At 37.5% G+C, this 17,991-nt stretch overlaps 1 protein-coding gene across 1 annotated transcript in view; it reads left to right on the top strand.

Moving 5' to 3' along the window:
• The window catches only part of ANKRD28 (ankyrin repeat domain 28), a 76,826-nt gene extending 59,549 nt beyond the window's left edge, over positions 1 to 17,277 (top strand). Inside the window, exons 19-29 of the mRNA XM_058821389.1 lie at positions 1,030 to 1,117; positions 1,515 to 1,632; positions 2,232 to 2,451; positions 4,017 to 4,104; positions 4,201 to 4,284; positions 4,802 to 4,947; positions 5,121 to 5,203; positions 5,342 to 5,424; positions 7,687 to 7,778; positions 12,952 to 15,409; positions 16,304 to 17,277. Of these exons, the coding sequence (XP_058677372.1) occupies positions 1,030 to 1,117; positions 1,515 to 1,632; positions 2,232 to 2,451; positions 4,017 to 4,104; positions 4,201 to 4,284; positions 4,802 to 4,947; positions 5,121 to 5,203; positions 5,342 to 5,424; positions 7,687 to 7,778; positions 12,952 to 13,238 (1,289 nt within the window). The 3' untranslated portion in view covers positions 13,239 to 15,409; positions 16,304 to 17,277. The remainder of the gene's footprint in view (positions 1 to 1,029; positions 1,118 to 1,514; positions 1,633 to 2,231; positions 2,452 to 4,016; positions 4,105 to 4,200; positions 4,285 to 4,801; positions 4,948 to 5,120; positions 5,204 to 5,341; positions 5,425 to 7,686; positions 7,779 to 12,951; positions 15,410 to 16,303) is intronic.
• The last annotated feature ends 714 nt before the right edge of the window (positions 17,278 to 17,991 follow it).

Genomic DNA, 17,991 nt, shown 5'->3' with positions numbered 1-17,991 from the left:
AGTCTTGGAGAATTTTGGCAGTTTGAGAAGAGACATGAAAACTTACTTTGATTTTTTTCCAAGGATTTAAATGACTCCTGAGCATTTTCAAAATAACAGCAAATCCTTCGCAGTGTTTTCTTGCTGACTTTCCTAGAAAACATCTCTAGGCCTGCCTTTCTCTGAGTATAGAATCCACACTAGAGTCTTTTTTTTCCCTCGCATTAAAAATAGGCTTATTAAATTTGGCATTTATAGTAATGGCATTACAGAAGTGTTGCAGTTAAAAAGAGCATTATGTACAAAACATCATCATTCTTGACAACTTGTTTTGTTGTCCATAAGCACAAGCTGTATTATGCTATTTGATTGAGCTTTCCTAACTTGTGTTAGCATGTCTGTCAGCTACAGAAACATGAATTGTCGCTGTGCTTGTGTGAGCTGAATACTGCAGCTGTAGGTCAGAAATAATTTCCCTTCCAAGAAGCAATCATTTTATCTTTCATGAGTTGCATTTAAATGAGATTTCTCAATTTTCTGTTTGTTCATTTTCCTTTTTTTTTAACTGCTTGGTTTATTACATCTATGCATTACATTTCCTTCCCCTTTCTAAATGTGATTTCCATTATTATTTTATAATATGTGCATGCTACACTTGCTAACAAAATCTGACTATGATTTGCTAGGTATGTGTTTCCCAGTGCCTTAAAGCAAGCAAAAATTACGCTAATTCTGATATCTTGTGTGTGTTGTATAAGCATATATTCCAATTACTTTTAATATATGCAACCTCTTTAATATATATATACATAAAATCTGTTGGCAGTTGATAGTTGGAATCAGTGGTTTCTAACACTGTACAATTGAGAATACCTGATTTCTGAAATTTTCTAGTATTCATATTTTAATTTAAGTTATAACAATGGTAAAATTGTACAGTGGGTTTTTAAGCTAATGGGCTTTAGTCTGAGCAGATAGGTTGCCATTCTCTTTGAGCTCTCTACTCAAAGGCAATTCATGTAAACCCCATATTTTTATAATGTTTTACAGCTACAAATGGTCATTCAGAATGTTTGCGGCTATTGATAGGAAATGCAGAGCCACAGAAGGCAGTGGACATTCAAGATGGAAATGGACAGTGAGTTTAAATGATGGACATTCTGTTCTACACAAGTCATTGCATTTTGTAAAAGAAAAAACTAAATACTTTACAGTAATTGTTTTTAATTTGTTTTTAAAGAAAATTATTGCAATAAACATGAAGTTGAGAGTGAAAAATGTTCAGTGGAGGAAACTAGAATGTGTCTTACTGCCCAGATGCTGAGAAAATGGATTCTAGTTACTTAATCAGGACTTCTGAACTGGGGCATGTTACTTTATTTTCTCAAATCTAAAAAGCAAATGAGTGGAAGGTCATTGATGATGTAAATCTTAACAGTGTTGAGTGCAAGGATAGCAGTTGTTGTGCTTGAACTGAGTGCTAGTCTGTTAAATGTCCAAGTGTAGATTTCCACTTTATTTCTGTCTCTGCTTAGGACTCCTCTGATGTTGTCAGTTCTCAATGGGCACACCGACTGTGTTTATTCACTCCTTAACAAAGGAGCAAATGTAGATGCCAAAGATAAGTGGGGAAGGACAGCATTACACAGAGGGGTAAGAGAATATTCCCTTTCTTTCATTTCCAGTTTCCTACATGTTAATTTCAAATAAAGACTTAATATGTAGTGTTAATTAATATCTCATTATTCTCATCTTGCCATTTTAATTTTTAATTGTATTTTTAGTTGCATTTGAAGGGTGTATTCTGCCTGTTTGCTACTCTCAGAATTCCTTTTGACTTCTACAACCTCCTTATCTTGCTGTAAAGTGTTGACTGGAGAGGTCCTAGAGTACAGTTTTTTGTTGGGGGCAAGGTAGGGTTAATAGGAGGAAGAAAAGCATGATACGTGCCACGTGCCAAATATTTTGTTTATAGTATCTGCCAGATAAGACAATTGAATGAGCCCAAGAGATTAGTAGTTCATTCAGTGTTGTTCCAAGAAAATATTCTGACATGAGTATTATAATACATTGCTATTTTCCCAACAGAATGTCTGTTTTTAGGAATAAAAATAGCAACTTATTTTGCTTATTTTGTTACGCCTTAAAAATGCAAGAATTTGCCTGAGGTTTAGGTTTGTTTGCTTGGGTTCTACACCTCGGCTTACATACATGAATATTTCCAAACTGGCCCTTTCCTGTGTCTCTCCCAGGCAGTTACTGGGCACGAGGAATGTGTGGAAGCCCTGCTCCAGCACGGTGCCAAGTGCTTGCTGCGGGACTGCCGGGGCCGCACGCCCATCCACCTGTCGGCGGCGTGCGGCCACATCGGCGTGCTGGGCGCTCTGCTGCAGGCGGCCGCCGCTGGGGACGCCGCCCCTGCCATGGCAGACAATCACGGCTACACATCGCTGCACTGGGCCTGCTACAATGGTACATGCATACAAATGCAGCTCCACATTTATTTATTGGTATTGGGGTAGATGTATTAATAAGTTAATGTTCATACAAAAGCAACATCATCTTCCACTTCCTTTCAGTGAATGAGAGAAAATGACAGGATATCTTGAAGAGGAATTGTTATGGATACGAACGAGGCCAAACTTTCTCCAGAGAAAGAGGTTCTCGTTTATTAAAATAACTACAAGGAATGGAGTGCCCAGGATAAACCCAGGCACCCACACAGCGAGCCAAAAACGAAACAGTGTGCTGATCCCAAGTGCACTGGCTTCTCCCAAACAAAAAGTATTCCAAAAGAAGAAGAACCCTAACCCACCCGAACGCCCCGCATTTATAGTCCCCCTCGAGTCCAGGACTGGTGCATTTTGGATCCTCATGATGATTGGTCCATTTCCAGGCTTCTCATTGGTCTTTACCGCCGTTCATTCTAGACCAATCGTTTCTGCAGGGCTTCGAATGATTGGTCAGATGTTTCATCCAATCTCTCTTCGACCTTGCCTTGCCCCATCAGACCCCTGTTTCACCAAACCCTGGACCCTTCTAGCACATTCTAATAAGCCCCTCCCCTTTAACATAATACAAATAATAGAACATAATTAATACAATATAATTGAACTATATCCTGTTTTAACTTAACTTTTACCTATAACAAATGTATTAACATCTAATACATAAGAAATGTTTGCTTTTGTCCTACATTTTTGTCATATACTATCTTAGCTTTATGTCTCAAGGAGTCTTTAAATAAATTCAGCATAATACTTTTGAATAGAAATGTGTCACACACATCCCAAAAAACAACTTTCATAAGGAGGAATGGTTTCAGGTTAAATCTATATTAAACTTTCTTCATATCAAATATGGTACACATAAGAATCTCAAGTATATAAAAGTGATTCAATAAGAATTTTTTTTTCTTCATCACTGATATTTTTCATGGATTTGAGAGTGAGGGAGACCTTAAAATGTAGGAAAATCATTCAGCACCTTTGCTAAAGATTTTGTTCTGTGTGTTCATTTTGAACATAGTAGAGGTTGTTTTTTATTTCATCTTTGAATGACATGATAGAGAAAAACCAAGAAGTAAGAGATTAAACCTTCATTTCACCAATTATTATTAAGTGAATAACTACTGAGCTGATGCAGCTGGGTGATAATTTCAACTAAATATGGAACAAAAATAAACCTCAAATGGTGGAGTTGTTTTCATGGAGACAAAGTGATGAATGTACAGAAGAGTTTGCAATGCAGAGGTGTAAAGAATTCAATTAGGTGTTCTGGGTGTTCTTCAGACAGCGTGAGGTACCTTAGAAATTTCATCAAGTTTACAGTATTACATGTCAGTTTGATTTTCAGGATTCCAAGATTGTATTGGTACCTAAATGTTGAATATTCAGCCCTGTTGAATATAACCAGTCTTTGTTTTAAATTTTCAAATACAATACTGCTTAATCTAATTTAGATACATATTTTTCATTGTAAGCTATAGTTAGACCTTTTCCCTTCTTTTCAATACCTAACTCTTACATTTGCTTTAGGTCACGACAGTTGTGTAGAGCTGCTCCTGGAACAGGAAGTTTTTCAGAAAATGGAAGGAAATTCTTTCAGTCCCTTGCATTGTGCTGTGTAAGGAAGTACAAAATTATTCTTCATAAATTTCATTGCTGTATTTAACAAAAGATTTATCATTCTGTAAATAACAGTCTGTTTAATTCCTTATAGGATAAATGACAATGAAGGTGCTGCAGAAATGTTAATTGATACACTAGGTGGTGGTATTGTAAATTCAACAGATTCTAAAGGAAGGTAAGAGTGCAAATGGAGAAGGAATGTCTGTAATGTCATACAGTGGCTGTGTCTAATTCTTCAGTCATTTGGGGGGGGTTGTATTTACTACTTAATGTTAATTCCTCAGTTTCCCATCTTATTCTTTGAAGGTTTTTGTTTTATTCTGTGCTAGAAATAAATTTTAGATTTTTTAAATCCTGTTCTTATTCAGTAAACTTGAATTGACTTTTTATTATACAGGCAACTTCGAGTACATTTTACATGTTTTCATTTTGTGGATAGAGCTTTATGCATCTTTTATTTTTTCTGAATCGAATTGTATCTCTATTATAAACTGTGTGGGTGGCATTAGTTGAACCTGGAAAGGGACTTTTATAAAGGCAGCAGTCACAACTCCAGCAATACTGATTGCAAAGGATCAGTGGGAGAGACTGTAGAGTCTTTTTTATTTGTAGGATCACAGGCAGGGATGCCCCTTTGAATACAGTAGAAAGCATGGCTGAACATGGCCATATTGTTTTTTGATCTGTTGTAGAACACCTCTGCATGCAGCAGCTTTTACAGATCACGTTGAGTGTCTACAGCTTCTGCTTGGTCACAGTGCTCAAGTAAATGCTGTAGATTCTTCTGGGAAAACACCTTTAATGATGGCTGCAGAAAATGGACAGACGAATACAGTTGGTAAAGAGAAAGCTTTATGTATTTCTGCTCTTAGCTCTGTTAATCTTACTGTGGGTGAAGTAGCCTTACAGTTCATGTTCTTGTGAATATATTTTGCCAAAACTCTGTTTTCATTTTCCCGTTTGGATTTTAAGGAATATGTTTTTAGTTAATAAAAGTCTTTATTTCCCCAGAGGTGCTGGTTAGCAGTGCTAAGGCTGATCTGACTTTGCAAGACAATTCTAAGAACACAGCACTCCATTTGGCTTGCAGCAAGGTGTGTGCACAGTCTGACTTATCAGTGCTGAGCTTTGTGTTGTCGAGCACTGTTTGAAAGTATTGTTACTTTGAGAAAACACTCAAAGCAATTGGTGAGGAATACTTGTTATGTGACAGATATTTGTTCTGTGTTAAGGGTCATGAAACTAGTGCCTTGTTAATCCTGGAGAAGATTACAGATAGAAACCTCATCAACGCCACCAACGCAGCCTTGCAAACGTACGTATCACAGGGACCGTGTTTGAAAGATGAGTTCTTGGTGTGTATCTTGCTCATAAAGAGGAATATTTTTCAGATTTTTTTTCAACCTCAACTGTTTATAGGTACCAAGAGTTGAACCAATTTGGAATTGAAAGGGTGTTTTGCTCATACTTACAGCTCTGGATGTTTTTTTTTCTCGTGGGTGAATAGAATGAAAAGTAAAACATTATTGTGATTCGTGTGTGGAGTTACTTCAATCCACTGAGATTACTTGTAAACTGAGATTTTTCTATTTTAAAAATTATCCAGTTTTTCAATTAAAAACCACTTCATTTAACAACTTGAGGCAAACTAAGACTTGGTCTTCAAAGTCTTAGCTATCTACTTTAAAAAAAATAACTGCCTGAAGTGTGCTTTTATTCTTCAGCATGCTTTCTGTTTGATGCTTCAAGGGTGAAACGTTATTGTCTATTAAATATCATGGAGAATACACTATTCTTAAACCTTCCTGAAGATGGTCTCTCAAATAGAATTAAATCTATTTGGTTAGCCTAAATCACAAGGAAACCTTAGAAATGTGTGGTATGTCATACCAATCAAGATGGGCTACTAAAATGACTCTAATGCATTTTTTTCCTTTTGGAGAATGGGTTTGTGTTCAGGGAATACTTGGCACACAACGTGTAGCTGAGTTATGCACATGAATTATCAGACTGCTTTAGTAATGGTATCACAGACCATTTAGGGGGAAAAAAAAGCCAAAAAAAAACACCAAAAAACACCCCACACTGGAACTTGTAAGCAACTCACATATTATTCTGGCCTTACATCCCTTCTGGAATCTTGCCATATTCAAGCTCATACAGAGCTTCCAAGTATTCCCTGAGACCTGCTTGAATTAAGGAGTTAAAATAGTAAGAATTCTTCCTTTGCTTTTGCTGCTCACCATGGTGCACCTCAGGCAGCATGAAATCACCAGAAAGCGGGAAAGGATTGATTGCCTCATTTCTGGCTTTAAACAAGGATGTCTTGGGAGAAGGAAAAGCAAAAAGGAGATGGGAACAGATGTGGGAAAGTATGCTACCACAGGCTCATGTAATTCCACCCACATGCCTTGGCTCAAATAGTTTGATCAAGAGATGTCATGGGATAAAATAGGTACACATTTGCACCTCTATAAAGTGTTTATATAAATTGCAAAGTTTTAACTTGTTGTTTAAATAATACTGCTTTAGCAAATATTTAATAACTAAATTGACTTTCAGAACAGCTTAAACAAAGTCCTTCTTTGTGGCAAGATAAGCATTAAAATTGTTGGTCTCTACATTAAAATTACTTTAATTACAGTACATTTTTCAGTATATCTGTGGGGTGTGGTAATTCTTGCATTTTTAATACTTTAAGGCAAGCACCATAGATACAGCTGCTCCTGTTTGTATCTTTTGCATTTCTGATATATAAGTGAGGCATTTGTTTCCAGCTTATAGTTAATTCAAACAACTTCAGGAATCTTAGAATGAATGAAGAGCAATATAAAGCAGAAGGGAAGTAAACTGATAATTCTGTTTCCTGCTGTGTGATGATAAAGTTTTATTTAAGCCAATGGGAACCAGTTTTGAAAAACTGTTGCATTTGAAAAAGATACAATTAGAATATTTGAGATAAAAGTACACTTTTCTTTATAGAGCAAGTCAACACAAAATTGATTTACGGTTAGTAGTTTGAGGTTTAGAAAAGTAATCTGCTTTTCTTGCTTCATGCATTATACTGTGGAATATTTTTTCATCTCTAATTACAATGGAATAGAGTGGTTTCTAGAAGGCAGATTGATGAAGTGTTTCTGCATCTCTTATGGATATTTACATGAAGTAGCAAAGGGCTGCCATTCTGCTGTAGAGCTCCAGTGAGTGATGGCAGTGATATGCAGTTACTCTCACATGTGACAGTATCTGTTACAGCAGTTGAGTGGGGGATTTATCAGCAGTAGGGTGCCAAGTGTTTCTGACTTTTTAACATGATAAACTCCATAAGCAGGCACATCTTTACTAGCAGCTGCTTCCTCCCTGTGTGATGCCATGGAAAGAATAAAGTTCACAATTGGTATTTTGCAATAAGAAAAGAGATTTGCTGAGTTTTCCATCTTAGTTATTACATTTACAATATTTGTATAATGTGTAAATAACATAGAAGTATAAGTATTACATTTAACTAGATGTAAGCTACCTATCTTACTTCATGACTTGTTCTAAGGTTTATATATGAGTTTGCTTGTCTTCACAGACCTCTGCATGTTGCTGCTCGAAATGGACTAACGGTTGTAGTTCAAGAGCTTTTAGGGAAGGGAGCAAGTGTACTTGCTGTAGATGAAAATGGTAAGAAAAATCTAACTTTGTTTTCCTGTAAGGAACTGTGCTTCTAAACTCAACTCCTTCAAAAACAGTAACTGTGGAAACTCCAGATGAGCCTTGCAGTAGGTTGCCCTCACAGAAAAAAATGCGTTGCTGGTGGATCATTTTAGCAAAGCAGCAGAAGTAGGGAGAGTGAAAACTTTGAGAACAGATGCAGGTCACAGCACAGAAAAGTTTGGCTTGCATTTGTAGTTCTATGATGCACTATAAAAGTAGTTTTATGATGCACCTATAAATGCACTAGCTTTGGCATACCAAAAATGGTCAGAAAAACATAATGCTCAAAGTAAAATACAACTTTCAGCTGTTAAGCTGGATTGAATTGCTATTTGTTTTGTCACAGTAGGTATATTGGTGTTAGCTTTTAAAAGCTAGTATGATTTACAGCTCACAGTTACTGCTCTCAAGCTTCTGGCTCTTCAGAGTTTTTGGCACTTAGAAGTAAGAAGTAACTGCTTTATCATGAGAATAAATCCTACATCTTGTAAAACAAAAGAAAATTAGATTTACTGACTAATTCACATATTTTCATATAAGATATCTGTGGTCCTCTTAAGCTGTGCTTTTGAAAGTGTAAGGCTCTGTCACTTATGCCATACAAGCAGGAGCTGGGATCTGGGGAGGGGTGAAGCAATGGATTGTTTGCTTTTTGACTTTGTTTGGGTTTGTTTGTTATTTTTTATTCCAAAAGTGATGTGCCTAATTAATAGTTCTAATTATATTTCCAGATTGGAAATTTTTTCCTCTTTTAAAGTTTGCTGTGACTTTCTCTGTGTGTTTCTCAAATTACACCGCTTCAAGTAACATGGGTGACTTAAAGATCATTCCTTGCCTAAAATAGGGCACAAGAGTAAGTGCTAAAAGAAGCTCCCTCAAATGAAAAGATAAAAAGATATATCTTTTTTTTATTTTTGCTTCTCATCACATGTATGCTGACTGGAGACATTTGCATTTTTGTGGGCTTCTCATATACAGCCAGCCAGTCCCTTGTTAGAATGGATCTTTGACATAACAGAGGAAAACATTTGAATCAAAGTACCCTGGCAGCCTGGGGATCTAAAAATCATCTTTTTTATTCTGCTCACATTTTAAATTTTAAAGTAAGTCTGAGCACTATCTAATATTTTTCCTTACTGTGGTTCTTTCTAATAGCAGTTGCTTTGTTTATACAATTTTAAGCAGCCTTGAGACTATATCAAGCAGCCTTGATGGATTCTTTTTCTGACTGAAGAAATAGGCAGTGGAATATTTTGGATCACAACACTGACATTCTCTTACTTCAGCATAGTCCAGATAAGTTCAGTGATCTGCCAAACAAGATTGGCATTTCATACAGAATTAGATGAGAAGGGAGTTTAATTTTAGTTTTAGAAAGTTTTAGTGTTTTACGTGGAACCTCTCTTGGTTCCTTATATGGAACATGTAACCAGCAGAGCCTCAGCTGTTACGGAGTGATGATCCACTTTTTGGTTTTGAATTTGTCGTTCCTGTAAAAGCTACATTGACTTTTTGCAAGCAATCTCTATTTGTATCTATAGCTGTATAAATTGAGTCTTCTGCTGCTATATCTGAGCATTTTTGAAAAACATGAGCTTTGAAAAAAACCAGCATCACTCCAGTTACCTGCATTTCAGTTTATAAATAGTTTATAAGATTTTTAAAATTCTGAATTTGAAGTCACACTGCTTTTGTCATAGAGCATCTCTTAAAATGGTGAGATCATTTTTGTTTAAGAACTAATGTCAGTAGAAAAAATTTAATCCTCTTGGTTCTTAATAGATTAAATGCAGCTGAAACAGCAAATTTACTCTCCAGTATACTTCCCCAAAGTGGTCGTGTTGAGGGTTCTTTCTCAGCTCTGTATCAGTTCTTATTCAAATTTCTTTTTATTTTCCCCATTTTTCTGCACCAGTCATGATGAAACTGCCATCACCTTCATCTACAAAATTCTGTTGAATTGGACATTATTAATGCAAATTTGCCCATCTTAAATGAAATTATTGGCTTTTTCTTTCATTTGATACCATATGAAGTTTTGTCACTCAATCAACGTTTCAGGAGGGTTTCTTTGTGTGTTTTGTTTTGTAGTGGAATTTTTTCCCTGAGTATTTAACTTGTATTTTGGTTTATACTGGAGATGTCCAGTTTTCTGGAAGGAATTTTTCTCCAAGTTGTTATAAGATGACTTCTGTCTCAGACTCTCATCTCTTTCCCAGTGCTAATACCTCATTCAGTTGATCTTGAGAACTCTCATTGCACTGACCACATCACCAACCCTCTGATTTTCCTGTGGACCCCTTCCTGGCAACTTTCAAGGCCCAGGGGAGGGAGCAACTCTGCATTTGGGCAGGGGGAGTCTCAGCCTTAAGTCAGGGTCCATCATGCAGACCCCTGTTTTTTGTTGTGCAAGGATGCTGCCCCAACTCACTCTACTTCTATTGGCCCATCTACAAATGAAGATAGTAAATATTTTGTTGTTGTTGTTCTGTGAAGCCTTGCACAGGTACAAGTGCAGATTATGAGGACCATTACAGGAGAGCTGAGATAAGAGTATTTCAGTGGAGTCAGTTCATTTACCAACATCATCTTCAAAGGAAATATAAAGTATTTATATCTGCTGTTTCCCTGGCTTATGAATTATCACTCTGCAGTTAAGTGTCATAAAATTACAATTTGTTCTTATAAATTTGAATTTGATATAGTGGAGTTAATATAAGTTTATGTGGTGGAGGACACAGATGTCAGTCTTCTGTGGTGTAAGCAGTTACTTCATCTTGCTATGTCTAAGGCAGGAATAAAACTGGGGTATTTCATTCCTGCTTATGAAAGCCAGGAGCTCGAGATCTTCAATTGTGTATTAATTATAAACACAGTTTTTAGAGAACAGAGAACTTTTAACAGAAGCAAGTATTTTGTTTAATCCTTACATTGACCTTTTTATGATGAACTGGGATGCACTGCTCCAGAAGGAACATGAGTATTCAAGACCCTAGAAGTCTTTAAAAGGGGGGAGGGGGGAAGGGGTCAAACAAACAAAGAAATAAAACCCTTAAAATAGCAGATGACTGCTTGTTTTTCTTCTTTGAACTTTTATCAAGTCACATTAGTGAAAGGAATTGAATATGACCAGCTTTAATAAACTTTGTGTGTCATCTTACCTTCACACAACCTCCAGCAACCGTAGATATAAATGGTGTGCATCTGAGTATCAGTTCTGAGCCTTCTGTTCTGCCTTACATGCCTGAAATGCAGTCATGATCCAGGTGTGGCGAGCCCTGGCCCTTGCTTCTGAATCCTCTCAAAATGTATCTCTTCTGCAGACTGTCACTGTTAACTCTGAGCTGTTTAAGTGCTGTGGTACCTAACTAACAATGAAACCATCCGCTGCGCTGCACTTCTGTACGGCCCTATCGCATGGTCAGCTGGTGCGTTCTGTGCTTGACTTCTCTGTGTTTCCTTGGATTGTGTGCTCCTTTGGGCAGGGACTCTTGTCTTGCTCTGTTCAAAGCATCAAGCACAAGGTCTGTCCTGAGTGAGAAATAGTTCAACTGTCCTGAGTGAAAAAAAGCTCAATAGAATGTCCCCTGCTTGCTGTTTTCTTGATTTCTAGCTACAGTTATTTTCCATAATGTGCTTACTGGTTTAATACCTATGTGCAGTTGTACAATACAGTAACTGCTCTTGAGCTCTATCCTAAAACTTGATCTGGACCTACTTCTAAAATAAAGATGATTCCTTTGAAGTAGTTGAAACACTTGCTGGTAGAATGAGGATTGCCTTGTTTTCCCTGCCTTCCTAAAGTCTGGATAGAAGTCTATCATGCACTTTGAATTAAAGCCATCTATTATTTAAAATTACTTGGATGCTTTTTACTTGGATGTTGTACACCTTGAACTTGTGGACTACAAGGTAGTGCAGGACTTCAGACTCCCAAATGTACAAATGTACCTGAATATGAATCTTCCCGTTGAGCTCATTGTGGGCATTTCTGTCCCACACAGTGAGAGATGCTGCAGGGTGGAGCGAGGGAGGGGAACTTTTCCTGCTCTTGGCATCAGAATTAGCTGTGATCTGTGGTGGTACTTAGGAGACTGCCCTGCTTTTAGAGCTGCCAATGGCACCGGCAAGGACAGTCCCTTGGTCCTGTAGATGCACTGAGACCTGTGTCAGACCTCACCCTCAGGCGCCATCTGAATGGCTACGCCTGAGACAGGAGCAGTGCACGGATCTCTGCTGAGAATTTGAAGCATTTTCCTTGACATTGAATGAATAGAGGCAAGTACACAGAGAAGGGGAAGCTGCAGAAGGAACAGTGGTGGAGGATTATTAGAGCCACAGAAACCCAGAAGAGATGTCACAGCTACGTGACCTGACTGCAAATCATTCCACAGCCCGCGACCTCCTGCATTTGGGGGTTGTCACAGCAGCAATGCCTGGCAGAAGTTTGGTTGGACCATTTGGGCAACCAAGTGGTCTCCCTGCAAGTTCTAGCCTGCTAACCCAGCTGGCATTTACTCAAACTTCTCTGGATTTCTTAATTGAGACCGTGCAAACAGAAATCAGGCATTGGCTTTATAATTTATATTATTGAATATTGTAATGAAGTATATTACACTATTGTGATGAAGTAATTACACTCTGCCTTTTCAATTGACTGGCCTTGATCCTTTAGCCAGCTTGTTATTGAGATAGCACAGTGTTATTGAAGTGCCTGTCTGTGATGAACAGCTATGGTGGAGATGCTGGATGAAGAAATGTTTGAGCTGTAGTTTGTGCAGTAGCTCTTTAGTGAATGCTCTGTATCCTTGCTGGCTGCTTTTAATTGTCTGTCCTCAGCCAGGTGACTTCCTCACCATTTTCAGATCTGGGCTTTTCTCACTGGCCTAGAGTGTTTGGCTCTGCTTAACAAAGCAATTACATCTTTTTTGCAAAGCCCATTAATTTCAAGATTGTTTTTGTAATAAGAAGTTTAAAAATCCTAATTGATAATGCATTTATTTCATTTTTTTTGGTTTTTTAAACAGTGCGGAGCTAAGCAATGTAAAATACCTTTACAGCTGAAAGATTGTATGAACTTGGAGAAATTTGTCTGTTGTCTTTATTTTAAATGAAGGTTTTGTTTTCTCTCGATGCGCAGGTTACACGCCGGCTTTGGCCTGCGCGCCCAACAAGGACGTGGCCGATTGCCTGGCGCTCATCCTGGCCACCATGATGCCTGTTTCATCGAGCAGCACATTGCCCTCCCTCACCTTCAATGCCATTAATCATTACACCAACACCTCAAAAACTGTCACCTTCGATTCCTTGCCAATCATGAGGAGTGACCACAGCTCCTACTGTACTTTCAACAACATTGGCAGGGAAGGTGGCTACCCCTACGCAGAAGAAGATGAGCTCAATGACTCAGATTCTGAGACCTATTAGAAGATGCTTTTTGTAGGTCTGAGTGAACTCTCACACTGGAAGGTCAGACTCGTGCTATCAGAAGGCTGTTGCTGTTTGAATACAGAAGGAGGACACACCTTTGAGAAGATGTTTTTTATTGTGGTTACATATAAAAAAAAATCTGTGAGACTCTAGGAAGATTTTTAGGAGCATATTTTGCAGAAGAAGCATAAATTCTTGAATAAGTACTTTGAATCCATGACAAAAAAAAAAAAAAAAAAAGAATGTCAAAACTGTTTTATTTAACTGTATTCTACCATTCTGTTTCTGGTGCCGGGGTAATTCCTGCAGACTGGGCACCCAACTTGGTGTAAATGAACAAGACAAAGGATTCAGATGCTAGATTCAGATGCTCTCAATAAACCTAAAACCATTTTGAAGGCAATAAATGAGTTTGGTACAGTAGGCATTGTTTGTGCTGCAAATTGCCAAAGGACCAAATAACTTAAAGATTTTTTTAATTAAATGCATTTTTGTGAAAACTGGAATAGGTTATTTGAGAAGTTATTTCAACCAAACCTTAATTACTTCTGGAAAAGAAGCTTAGATTTGGGTTTAAATGTTGAATTTTATTTTTTTTTAATCATCTGAAAGCCTTCCGACACTATTAAATGTACCATAAAAGAAAGCAGATGTGCTTTTAAGTTTTATTTTTTTTTCTTTTAGGTGAAAGGAAAATGATCTGTCATACTTTTATAATACTAAAATTAAACCAGCTAACAAGGTGAAGTCAGGGTGAAAAATGTACAGTGTAATAAGGGAAGGAAGGGGTGGGAGATGTGGGAGGGAAGAAGTAATTGTTGCACAGTTACAGATTTTTTTTAACTTTTGGGTTTTGGATGGAATTTTTCTTAATTTAAAAATACATTCATAACTTGCAAACTATGAAACTGCATAAAACATTGAATTGAAATGTCTTGATAACCCTGTTGTGACTGAGAGTTCTTTTCAGTAATTTATCTACTTCCTTACATCATAAAATTGTATGTAAGATTAAAATTGTATATCCCTGTCACATTTTTTTAATCCCAGATTAACAAGGGGGGAGGGAGGAGGGGAGGTGAATTTAAGAGTATTTTTCCCTATTAGAGAAAAAAGTACAGTGTCTGGTCTGTGGGAAGAGCTGTGTATCTTTGTTGTGCTCCATTTAGAAAATAAACAGCAGAAACAGGTCCCTGTAATGTAGTTCAGACTTGCCCAATTTTTTTTTTATTTATAACAGACTACTGTGGTTTTTTTAATTGCCTGAAGAATGAAAAACTGACATAAGTAAGCTGAAGTTTTGTCTGTTAAATATGAAGTTACTTTATTTGGCTCTGCTTTAACTATAACTGTTACTTTCAAGTGAATTTGTTTATGTACATGCAAGGAATCCTTGCGTGTCCTGGCAAAGTACAAAATAAATTACTACAAACTGATTCCAATTTCATTTTTATCCTTTTTTTGTATTGTGAAACTGGAAATCTTTGATATTGTAAATTAACAGCTGCTTTTCTGAACATAGTGTGGAAACATGGGACAATATTTTGATCTATTTGATAATTTTGTGGGGTTTTTGAAGAATTAAGCATGTACATAGAAATAGTGACTGCTTGAATACTGTATTTACCTGCACTCTTTCAGTACTTCAAGATTCCTGTATATTTTACAGAGTATAATAAAACCAAAATGTGAGTTCTAGTAATGAATAATTTATTTGTACGTACTAAGAATTAATGACAAAGTCTCTTGTCGAGCTGTTGGAGTTTATAAAATCTCCACGAAGATTTGCCAGCATTTTAATTCTAAAGCGAAGGTGAGCTACTTAAAATAATTTTGAATATTACTTCATTATTCCTTCAGGCTTCCTTATAAATACTGCTTTCTTAACCATTTGTGCCTGTGTTCACTGTTTGTCTGTGAGCAGAGTTAGAGGACTTCAGGAAGGTGGTGATTTCTGTGCTCTCCTCCCTCTGAATCTCCCACATGTGTGGCTCGGTGGCAGCGATGTTTGTGCCACGGGCAGCACTCACAAGATCCACATGGGCCTGTCTTGGGATTCACTGCAACCCTTTCCATTCCAAGGCTGAAGCAACGTGGACCCAATTTTTCCTCAAATGCTTGTGGGAAACCTGATGAGAACGCCAAGTGGTGAGGCAGTTATTTAAAAGGTAACAGCTGCATGTTTCTGTTCATGAAACTATCTGATGTTAATTCAGAAGCACTGTGGAAGGATGATATTAATAGGCCTTTATTATCTGTGCTGGCCTCTGTCTGACTTGGAGATGACCTGGTATCTCTGTGTGGTGTCTGTAGCCATAGGGCACAAACTATACAGGGGACACTCCTGTCCTGCTGGGAAAATTGTAGTGCACTAGAGGCTGGGTGGCAGAGGAGGAAAAGCTCACATGGCATTGGTTTGTTGAAAAGTCAAAGATTTGAATATGGAATACAGAGACACACAGAAAACAGTACTGTTGAATGTTTTTGTTTCCTAATGCCATCAGAAATTGTGCCTTTCATTTTGTTGCTCTTGAAAAGTTCCTCACTGCATTAATATGCATTATTTTAACTTAGATTTTGTGAACTTTATTGAGCTAAATATCTGTCTTTTCTAATTATGAATTCCTAAATTGACTTTGGAATTCATAGTTACATTATTTGTGTATCTCATCTGTCTGATCATTGCAGTTTATTCAGTGAGCCTGTGCCTTGCAATTTGCAAGTATTTGTTAAAAAAAACCCAAAACTCTATTACTACCTAGCAGTATGTGTGGGACAGTAATTGTGCCTTCTAAGTGATAATTAAGATTATTATTAGAGTATGGTCTAATTCCAAAAGTGGAACGTGATTTGTTTAAAGACCATGCTGCTGTGCTCAGAGACCAATTCTTAATGAGAGGTCAAGGAACAGCAGGCTCCTTGTCTCTGAAAAGCAAGGAGTGATGATGGTGTCACATAGGGCTTAAAAAAAGGTTCATACCTCAGTTGGAGGCCTGTTCCTTTCCAGAAAATTATGTTGGAACCTCCATTTTTCTGAAATAAATCCTCCTGATTTTCTACAGATGAATATTGCACAGCTATTCTTACAGCCTTTATCCAAACAATCAATTGGATTTTCATCAAGGGAGAGCAGCGAGCCTTGGCTGGACTACTGAAGCAATAGATCAGAATAAAAGAAACCCTTTATGTCCTGGGGAAGAAAAAAAAATCAGATGGACTTAAGGAACGAGGACAGCTGGCTCTGCTCAGCTTTCTGTGTGCTCTGACTTCTGGGATGTTTTATGGGTTTTCCGTTCTCAGGATAAATGTTCTGCAGGAGAAAATGCCAAGTCAGTATTAACCTCCTAGGCTGAGCTGTTACTTTTAGAGTGTCATGTTGTAGGATAAATGCTGGCTGCTGATAAGATGAAGAATCAGTGTGTCTCCCCCTAAGAGTGACACTACTGCAGTTGAGGAGATTTTCCATGTAATTCCATATAAAATCTCTGTGTCCTGCTTTGTATTTCCTCCTTTAAGTTTTTATTGCCTTTCCATGGTTAAATGTCTCCAATATAGTTGTATAAATATATGTGGAACAGTAAGAGCTTTTCTTCCAGGCAATTTTTAGACTTTGGTTGCAATTGTTGGGGTTTTTTTCTGGTAATTTATTTTGTTTAAAATTCTGACTTGTCTATATTCTGGTTTTGGCTACCAGGCTAAAGAATTAACAAATGTTTGGTTGAAAAAGAAGTTAATATTTAAAAATTAATTTTTCAAAGTTTTGCTCCTTTTAACATCTACGGAGATGTTAAAAGGAGGACTAAAGATCCCAAAGCTATGACCTAAACTGTAGGGAAGATGACTGAAAAGGAGTATGAGATAATGTTTACAGATTCTCCAACCCAATTAATTCTGGTTTTGAGAAGAATTGGCCTTCCTTTCTTGCCCAGACTGTACCCATTTAAACACAACAACTGCCAGTGGTAATAGCTGTAGTAACCCAGAATAACATGCTCTATTTATAGCTACTATTAAAAAAAAAAAAAAAAAAAAAAAAGAGAGAGAGAGTGTGTTCATTAAATGCAGTTGGTTGGGGATAACACAAGTATTTGGGGAACTCAGGTTCTCTTTTGCCAAAAAAAAACCAAAACTGAAGTGTGGTGATCTTTCTGTTGTTGATGCTGCAATAACTGGGTGAGAGGATCAGTGTGTAGAATGATGGGAAGTGTCAGTGAATACTGCCCAAAGAACTGGCTAGCATGACTTGAGAGAAGTTTGTCACAATCAGGGAACATTTTTAACAGTGCCAGATGTCTGCAGGGAGCCCATACTACTCAATTCCATGTTTGGATCAGTGAAGTTCACATCTTGAAAAACCGAAACCGAAATGAAAAGGGTAAATGTTTATGGAAACAGTAGTTCTGCAGAACTGGAGGTCGTGATCTGGCTCTGTGCACCACAGGGTGGGTGAGGGAGCTCCATGGGCTTCCCTGGCTCCAGCTGCAGGAGCAGCAGGAGGATCTTCCTCATCCCCCACAGCTTTGCACTGGGCCTCTGCTGATGGTATGTATCCACAAAAGAAATGCCATCACACTTTTGGTTAAAAAGCATTGATTCGCCCTGACAGTAATTTCTGATAATCCAGTTCTGATGGGATCAGACTAACTAGACTTTGGAGAGAAATGCCTTTTTTAATCTCTTCATAAGTAGTTTAAACTTCTAACACAACTTCCATAGGTCTGAATTCAAACTTTGTAAAATCGATATTAAT

This window comes from Ammospiza caudacuta, chromosome 1 (genome assembly GCF_027887145.1).
Source record: "Ammospiza caudacuta isolate bAmmCau1 chromosome 1, bAmmCau1.pri, whole genome shotgun sequence".
NCBI lineage: Eukaryota > Metazoa > Chordata > Aves > Passeriformes > Passerellidae > Ammospiza > Ammospiza caudacuta.
Note: the sequence above shows the minus strand (reverse complement) of the source record. Positions and strands in the feature narration are given on the sequence as shown.